A 9,426-nucleotide genomic window follows, 5' to 3' on the forward strand; every position below is an offset into this window, starting at 1 on the left:
GACTGTAAGATGCCATTTATTTATACTGCCACAGATCCTTTCAATGCTGCAGTTTATTTGTACAGTAATAAAAAAGTGCATTTTTTTTCCAAAATGAAAAAGCTTGTGCCATTCTGAAACATCAGTACAACTGGAATGTTCATTAAGCGCAACAGTAGCTCTTCAAAAAAAAGCGGAATGTCACGTCTTATGGCAATAATTTTCCCTAACAAGAGGGACATTACATATACATTTACATGAAAATCATGTACTGATTTATCCTTGCACAACCCACTTTGTTCCTCTCAGGCTGCTTGTTCACACATAAGTGTCTCAAGTAGGGCTGAGAGCTGAGCTGAAAACATTCTGACACAGTAGCATCATTGCTGGGTTTTCCCAATGTCCATCATTTATCCACTTCATGGAAGTACAGGTTGGCACATATACATAACATGACAATAGAAAACAATATATAGTAAATTAGATTTCTAAATTTAGGTTCCAGGTCTCCTTGTCGATACCAGTAGATCTAGAAGAGAAAAGAGTTTGTATTACTTTAAAAAGCCAGGTACTTCTGCGGAGACTTTCCATGGTAACTGAACTGGCAACTTGTAGATCTGTTTTTTCCTGTAAAACAACCCAGCTTCTTCTGGCTAGAGAGAATGAGTGTGTGTTTGTCTGTGAAACTAATTATGAAGACATGGGTTGTCTGGTCAGCTTTGTTGAAGAGGGATGGTGGGTGGGGTGTTAGCCAGGGATGTTGTAAAAAAAAATAAAGCTGGCTACACCCTGGTTGATGAGGACAAATATCAGGTTTGCACTAACACAGTCTGTTCTGAGCAGAGTTGTGGCTACCAGCTGTAAAATCAGAAACTGGGACTGACCAGGCACTGCAGAGCAACTTCCCAGCTCACCCAGCATTGGGGCTTAGGGCCAGGCTGCTCCAGGTCACAGCTGGAGGAAGGAGAATGCCCCAAATATAAAATGCTATGGCAGAAAGGAGGAACTACGAATGTTCCTGCCTATGGAAGGGGGGCTGGACTAGATGGTGTTTGAAGGTCCCTTCCAACCCAAACCATTGTGTGATTCTATGAACCCTGACCTGCCAGGTCCCTTTGCCAATGCTTGGGACCAACTCTCTTGGAATTCTGCAGCTGTTGAGTAGAGAAACATCTGCTACTTGCTGTAGCTTCCTGCCCCTGTAACCCCTGTGCCTGAAAGGTCACTGACTTCTGCAAGTGCCTGGCTGGCCCCATCATTTCAAGCGAGTTCTGCAGCACAGTCCATCTCTGCATTCCCATCTCACTGCTCTGCTCCCTGGTTTCCTACTCTATCTCCACTGGCAGCTACAAGTGGCACAGTCACAGAGGTGACAAGTCTTGCACCACAGCTGGGCTGCAGGAGTTGGCTCAGTTCACCCGCTTGCACCACAGTAAATAACGAAACTGGTTACCAGTCTCATTGTCAGCTTGTCTTATGGAGGCAGGAAAGCTTTTCTAGGAGAATGTAAAAAAGAAGGCAGCACCACATAAAGAATGTTTTATTCAGAAGTGTAGACTCAAAAGCTTGCACGGCAAATGTGGCGGTACTTACAAGAATGCCAGCAGAAATGCAACACAAGGAGATGCAGAAAGCAAAAAATACATTCACGGGTTTTGGAGGTAGTTGCGGGAAGACAAAAGCACTGATTAGAGTGACCTGTGTGGAGGAAAACAAAGATGAAGAGTTTGCTCTCTCCTGCTCTCAGAGCTGTGATGAGAAGAGGCTCACTTTGACAGCTGGGGCACCACAATGCTCACATCCCCCCCTGCACACCCCGCCCTCCTCTTTAACTCCCACCCCGTGAGGAGCTGGAGGGAAATGCAAAATTCTGGAGGAGAATCTGGTACAACTGCACACTGAGACGGGTGGAAAACACTGATGAAAACTTTGTTACTCAGGCTTGTTGCCATCCTCCAAGTACCCATAAAGCCAGCAGGTACAGGGGTACACACTGCTCATGTAGGAGCATTCCTTCAGCCAAGCATTTCTCCAGCTGGCGCCTTGGCTGTCCCTGTGGCCTCTCTGCACCTCAGCTCAAATGATGCTGCCGCCCACCAGGGACCACAGAACTGATGTTCTCCAATCACAATGGCATTGGCTTTGTCTGTAAAGCTTGGGGAAAGCACAGCTCAAGACAAAGGGACATTCTGGAAAGACTCATATAAACCATAATTAAAGGGAAGTTATAAATAGAAGGAAATAGAAGCAAACATGCTCTCCTGGGACATAAGCACTTTGTTGTCTCACCCAGCCTCGCGTTCAGCCAGGATGGACAATTTACCAAAGAACTTTTTATTGCACAGCCAACTCATAAAAATGCAAACTCTGGCCTGAAGATGGCCCAAAGAAATTGTCTCCTGTTGTCAAAGAGCTTCAAAAGACAGGTGTGTCCCAAAGTGACTACCTGGGCCCCAGTTACAGCCTGTTCAGTCACGGGAAGTTTCACCACCTGTTTTGGGGAGGAACTCTGGTCCCTTGTCACCTAAGGAAGGCACTCAACATGGAGTGGGATGTGGGATACTTACTACAAGCAGCAAGGTTGTTAAGCCACCAACAACTAGATTGATGATTCTGTCCTGAAGAAAAGAGAAGACAGTTACATGCACGTATCCCTTGCCAAAAAAAAAAAAACCAAAACACCACGACCCAAAAAAAAAAAACAAACCACCTGAAACATGCCATTAACCAACAACACTGAGAGCATCACCCAGGACCCATGTTATCCCCAGCACAACACTGAGGCTCCCTGGTCAGCTCTGTCTGCCACTCAGGAAAGTTTCCTGCCCTCCAGTTTCACGGACCCCAAGGAGGTTGTACTGGCCAAGGCCTTGTGCAGCAGGTTGGCTTGTTTGCAAATGGTTTCCTCGCTATGTCCAAATCTATTACAGTTGTGCAAATCATTTTAAAGGGTTTTTTTTTCAAAGTGGGAGTGCACAGATGGAGGGTGTCAGAAAAAGCTTGTTTTAGCCTCACTGCCTGAGAATTAATAGCTCAATAGTGTCTTAGGTGGGAATTTGTGGGCTGCTGGCAAGGAGGTGAAGTGTTGCCTGCACCCCAAACATTCCACCCTAACACCAGCAGACCTGAGCACACTGTACAGTGGCTCTGCTTGGATGGACAGATACCCCCCACACACATTTCTTTCTGCAGCATCTCATCAGGATAAAACAATTGGCTGGGAAGACACAACCTTTTTGCACCTAGGAAGAGGTGTCATCATCACAATCCCACCCCAATGGCATCAGGGCAGGGACTAGCTGTGACACTGGGCTGCATGAGCACCCAGGGCAGGACCCCATACTGATGCACTTACTAGAGTGAAAAAACAACTTGAAGGAAAAGGGAGAACATTCCCATCCCTGCTGGGACACCTGTCTCCTCCCTGTCTTCATGGTGCTGCTCTGAGTATAAATATCTATTGCCACACACGGACTGGGTTGCACACAGTCAGCTGTAACAGCCCACATGGCTGACTCCCCAGATCAAAGGCTAGAAGAACAGCTACAGCAGTAAAGATGTGCAGAGAGAAAGCTCCCCGAACTTCAGTTAATTACACTGAGAATCATTGAATAGGTATGGTGAAAGGAAAGTGAGAAAAGAGTTTGAGCAGTGAAAGCATCTTGCCCAAGACATCCCAGCCAGCAAGCAGGGCAATACAGGTTTCCCTCCACTTGGTGTTGCACCCTTCTTCCCTCCTAGAATTTGGATTTGGAGAGGGAAAAACCCCAGATCATGAAGAAGTAACACTGGCAGCAGCAGGGCATGAGGAGAAAAGCAGAACAAAGAGTAGGAGACAGAGAGCAAATCATGCTCTGGTGGGAGACCACCAGCCCTCACCTAAGACTTCATGGAGCTCAGGCTCAGGTGGTTCAGACACAGGGGGATGCTGTGCCCTGGTTGTGTTCACCCACCAAGACAAAGGGCCACAGCAAGCAGACTCTTTGAAACCTCTTCTATTAGTCTCCTGTGGGGGCACCTCCATAGGAAGGGAGGTGAATAGGAAATTGTCACCATCTCCTGCCAACCAGGTACAAACCCTGTCTCAACAGCGCTTCCACAGACGGGATCATCAATACAACAGCAGCCTTAGGGAGCCATCTACAAGGTACCTACCACTGACTCCAAAAAAGGAGCCAAGAGAAATAACTCCAGGCAAATAACAGAAGGAACAGCACAAAATGCAAGCACAAAATGCTCCATGAAAGCAAATCATGACAGCTGAGCTGGACTCTTTCACCTAAGCTAAAATAAATTCATTAAAGCTAACTTTAATTTAGATGGTATATGGAAGGGTCCTTACCCCCAGAAGCCACTCTGATACCAGGAGAAGACAGTGTTTTTGCTCTGCCCTTGCCCTGCAGACCCAGCTGAGCCCACCAAGGCGATTTTATGGAGGGGGATCAGAGTTTGTGTGCAGCCTCAGCTCCTCCATTCAGGGTGGCAAGAGGTGAGCAGCTGGATTCCTTGTGCCATGACAAGATGGGTTTCCAACAGCAGAGAAGGGAGACGAGGCCGAGGAGCCAGCTGCAGAGCAGCAGTGGGGTCACCATCCTGTAGAGCTCACCCAGTGAGCGCAGTCACAGCCAGCTCTCCACAGAGAGGCTCAGAGGGACGGACACACGGTTAATACACCATCCAGAAACTCAGCCATGACTATTTTTCTCCTAATCAACTACAGACTTGGAGGGACAATTTTAAGATGGCGAGAATTCACCCATTTTGCCAGGACTGAGACTGGTCTGATGGGAGAAAACAAGGGGGTCATACTTGGCAGTGACCACAGAGCATTTCCCTCTGTTTCATGGAGTGTGGGACAGAGCATCCCCCAGTAGAGGGACCTCTCCTCTGACACTGTTGAGGGATGGATATCCCAGAAACAGCTGAATCAGGTGCAGATGCCAGCAGTGGAGCAGCTTTGCCACGTGGCATCTGGTCCCTGTGGGTCAGGGCATCCCCTTCCCGGTGCTTAAACCTGCAGTCACTCAAATTTTCCAAATGCGCTGCCGGCAGAAGAAGGTATTTCAGGATCCAGGGATTAGAGACACTGATCCTGAAATCCCGGGCTTGGCAAAGCAGTGAGAGGCTGTGTCCCCAGGGCCTGCTGACACTTCAGCCCCAGGCAGCTTAGCACAGCAAAAAGGTTAAAAATACTCAAGCAGAGGCCAAGACGGCTAAAGGGATTGGGGATGACGGAGCCTTTCACCTCCACACCACGTCTGAGTGCACAGCCCAGCCCGGGCAGACACTCATGGATCCTGGGCACACAGAAACGGGCTGTGAAGAGCCATGTCTCCTACATGCCATATCACCCAGCTGGCACAGCCAGCTCTCACAACCAGCACAGCTGATTCAGGAAGGATTTTTCTCCAGTATCACCATGAATTACAATAGCTGCTAGAGCAAAAAGACAAAAAAAAAACCCAGTGTGCACACCAAAACAGAGAGCACACAGCTGCTGGAGGTCACCTGCACCGGCACAGGGTGCTGGCACGTGGGCACCAACTTCTGCTACACCCCGGCAGTGCATCAATGGGGGTTCCCATTCAGCAGCCATAGTGAGCTGTTGGCCAGACAGGAGATGAATTCCATGTTTCAGTGTTGCACAAGCTGCATTTTGAAATGGGAGGGTTGATGCCCTCTCCTCCTACTCTATGGAGGGTATTGCAGGGGCTGGAGGCACCGGGCTTGTCCCAAGGAGCTGCTGCAGTGCAGAGGTGTCCCTCTACCTGCCTCTGGGAAAGGGCGACAAGGTCGGGAAGTGTCAAATCCTTGCAAAGCAGGGGGCATAATCCAGGATCCTTTGGGATCTGAGTAAAGGTTACTTGGAGTAACAGGGAAACTGAGGCAGGACCGAGGGTGTAGCCTCACCACTGCACCTGCTGCACGGGCTTTGACAGAGCAACAGATTTGCTCTTTGCCCTGTTCCAGCTCAGCACTTTGCAAGATAGCAGCTTGTGGGCTGAGCCCATGGGGATCCTGGCAGAGGCCTGGCCAGGACAGGGGAACACGCTGGTCCCCCAGAGGGTGGATACCTGGTGCCATCTCTGCAGGAATGACGGAAAGGCCATTTTTATGTCTTACATCAGCAAGTCCAGATGGTCAGCAGCTATCACAGCCTGTTGCAGCCATAGGGGATCCCTAAACCTAGTGCCAGCCCAAACCTCACGGCATCGCAGGCAATACAGGGTGTATACAGAAGAGCTGTGCCCAGGGCCACACTGGCCAACCCACCCCCTGCAAGACATGGGGACATGCTGGTGTGTCCTCGAAGGCTCCTCATTCCCATTTTGGGCTGCTCAGCTTCTCTAATGCTTTTTGCTTTCAACCCACAGCAGTTAACCCTTTTGCACTTACATTTAAATGCTTCTGTCATGGAGGAACCCAACTTTCAACTTCTTTCCCAAGAAGTCCTGCACCTGTGACACTCAGTCTCCTCTTTGCCACTGCACTGCTGTGCCTTTGCTTTGTGTCATCTCATACCCACTCGCTGCCAGTGCTGCATCCCTGGTGACCACAGCTGAATCCATAGCTTTCCCTCTTCCCACCAGCGACTTCTCTGGGACCATCTTGGCCCCAGTCTCCTCTCAGCAGTCAGCATGAGAGAGCGAGCTTGGCAGAAGCAGCTGGACCAAGGCAGGGGAAGGAGGCTGGTGCTGCAGCCAAACTCTCCCATCTCCACAGGGTGGCTTTAGCCTCAAAGTCACTAGCTTGGAGACCAGGAAAGCGTAAGAAGGCAATAAGAGGGCATCTCCATCTCTACATCAATTTCCAACTGCTGGCAAGAGTGCAAGACCCTTAATTTGGGGTGCAGGGCTTCCTGGGGTACAAGCACTGCCCTGCCTCTCCCTGTGGCTTCATGCCCAGCCCCAGCAGAGGGTCCCACTTTGCCAGGACAGCCATCGCTTGCAGAGACCCAAAAGCAGAGCTGGGGCACGGGCAGACACACTTCTCCCAGCAGACCTGCTCCCATTCTAAGGCAAAGTTTAGCTTTTCCATTTCTGACGCGGAACGTTTCCAGCTCCGGGCCTCACCAGCGTCTGTCTCTAAGCAACCCCAGTGAATCACGGAGGAAACGACCCCGGGCCAGCACAGTGATCCCTTGTCTGTTGGACACGGGCTCAGCAGCGAGAGACCATTGGTTGCTGCTGGGCCCACACAACAGGGTCCAAAAACAGCCACAGGAGATGGGCTGGGGGTAATGTGTAGGATACGGGATCCCCATTTGAGCACAGGAACTGGAATTAGCATCCCATATTTATTATTTACTGCTCTCCTTTGCAAGCAGAGGCACGGCTGGAGAAAGACAAGGATCAGGGACTTAAGGCGTGACCTGGGCTCAAATGTTTGGGGATTGCCTGCTCCGATGGCACATCCCGGTCCCCAGAAGTGCCCATCCCTGGAAGCTTCTCAAAATCCCAGACCAAGGACAGCCAACAGGTCCCCAGGACAGGGCACTGCTCCAACAGAGGTACTCTTAACCTCCAGCACTCCCCATTCAGGGCTGGAATCCACTGCTGGGGACAACCTGTCCCCCTCACTTCATCTTCTCAGGGTCCTGCCTGTCCTCTTATCCCACATCAACCTATTTTCGTCCGAAAATTTGGCTCGTATCACTTTATTTATATTTTTATTAAACATTATCATTTTAGTAGCAGTTCCAAGTACTTAGGCAGGAAGGGGGTGGGGGAATGATGCATTTGATACAGTTTTCAATAACCCTGCACAGTTTCAGCCTGCGCCCCCCAAACACACACACACACACACACACACACACACACACACACACACACACACACACGCACGTTGCTGGGTAACCTCTCCTTACAGGGAACAAACCCTAAGTCACAAACCCACTGGACACAGGTGCACACCACCAAGTATCATGATTCCCGAGGGATCCCGATGCCAGGCAGTGCCTGAGGAGCCCCCTCCCCAGCGCAGGCCCCCACACAGCACCGACCCGCAGCAGCGCCGAGAGCCGCCCGGCCGAGCGGCTTACGGGGGATTGACACCTGAAGAGTCGGTGCTGCCTCACGTCAGCCACCGCCAAGGAGAGACACCGCAGTCTCCTCCATCCCGGGAGAAAAATAAATTACCGCGAGGGCACCAAACGCGGCCACCCAGCCCCATCCCCAGCAAAGATCCCCAAAATCGGGCGAAAGGCAGCCCGGGGTGCTGCAGCCCTGAAGCCCTAAAGGCTTGGGGGGCTGCAGGGACACTTGCACCCGGATGGGACGCAGCGGCTGTGTGACCCCCTGTCTGCACCCACACCCCTTCCCAGCCCCGCTCCAGGGGTCTCCCCGGCCCTGGGACTCTCTGCACCTCGAGCCTCAATTCCCCAGGAAGTTGGAGGGATGTTGGTTTTGGGGGGCTTATTTGAAAGTTTATTGTTTTGGGGGGAGACGGTTGTTTTGGGAGTTTTTTATTTGGGGAAGGGGTCTTACTGGAGGGGGGATCGGAAATAGTTCTGGGGATGTGGTTTGGGGTTTTTTGAATTTGAGGGCTGTTTGTCTAGGCTGGTTTTGATGGGATTATTTTTGGTTCGGGGCACTGATCAGGAGGGGGTTGTTTTGGTTTTATTTCAGGATGGTTTTTTTTATTATTATTATAATTCTGCCAATTTGCAGCATTTCCTTTTGGAATTTAGAGGGTGCTCCTTTTACATTTTCCCATCGGGGTGCAGCTTTCTGATCTTCGATGGTGGTTGGGGGGGGGGGGAGACCAAATTTGTTATTTTACAGGGGTGTTTTTTAATTTGTTTGCAGGATTTGGGCAGGTTCCTCACTCGGGCCGGCTGCGGTTCTCCGGGAACCGTGGCGGGGTGCGAGAGGAGGGGGCTGCCGCTGTCAGGGAGGAGGTTCCTCATTACCGGGGGGCATTTACACCGGGTGGGGGGGTGGCGGACACACTACGGGACTTTCCGCTGCGTTTTCCTCGCTGCGGTTTGTTCCGCGAAGGGGAGGGGAGAGGAGGCGGTGGCGGCGTTGTCCCCGCCGGGGCTGTGAGCGCTGTGCCTTACCCTGGCCGAGGTCTCCCCGAAGAGCGGGCGGTGGTCGGCGCCGCCGGTGCCGTACCCGCGGGCGGGGAATCCCTCCATGGCGCGGGGGGCGCAGCGCCGGCGGCCGCGGGGGGGCGCGCGCTCGTCCCGCTCATCCCGTGCCTTCCTCCTCCTCCTCCTCCTCCTCCTCCTCCTCCTCCTCCTCCTCCCGCCCCCACCCCGCGGCCCCTCCGCGCCCGCTCCGCGCCCCGCGCGCGCCCGGACGGGGACACGCCCACCCCACGGACACGCCCCCCGCGGGAGGGACCCGGGATTGGAGAGGAGGGGGAGGGAACTGGGGATGGAGGGAGTTGGGGACGGGGCTCCGCGGGAACTCCGCGGATGCGGAGGGGGCGGGGTCAGCGCTC

General features: G+C 52.1%; 1 protein-coding gene across 1 annotated transcript; it reads right to left on the reverse strand.

Annotated features, from left to right (window-relative positions):
- Position 1: 1 nt before the first annotated feature.
- Positions 2 to 9,141, reverse strand: TMEM243 (transmembrane protein 243). Its single transcript, XM_027639669.1, has 4 exons — positions 9,041 to 9,141; positions 2,547 to 2,597; positions 1,573 to 1,677; positions 2 to 508 (listed from the first exon to the last, which is right to left on the reverse strand). The coding sequence occupies exons 1-4, from the start codon at positions 9,116 to 9,118 to the stop codon at positions 386 to 388; spliced, it is 357 nt and encodes a 118-aa protein (XP_027495470.1). The 5' UTR covers positions 9,119 to 9,141; the 3' UTR covers positions 2 to 385.
- Between the last annotated feature and the right edge of the window lie 285 nt (positions 9,142 to 9,426).

Source organism: Corapipo altera, unplaced genomic scaffold (genome assembly GCF_003945725.1).
Source record: "Corapipo altera isolate COAL_440 unplaced genomic scaffold, ASM394572v1 1b, whole genome shotgun sequence".
Lineage (NCBI taxonomy): Eukaryota > Metazoa > Chordata > Aves > Passeriformes > Pipridae > Corapipo > Corapipo altera.

Coding starts and splice junctions, on each gene's coding strand:
- TMEM243 (XM_027639669.1), bottom strand. CDS start 9,118: ATGGAGGGATTCCCCGCCCGCGGGTACGGCACCGGCGGCGCCGACCAC. Junction 2,598..9,040: donor TCGGGGAGACCTCGGCCAGG/GTAAGGCACAGC, acceptor TCTTTTCTTCAG/GACAGAATCATCAATCTAGT. Junction 1,678..2,546: donor TAACAACCTTGCTGCTTGTA/GTAAGTATCCCA, acceptor TCCTCCACACAG/GTCACTCTAATCAGTGCTTT.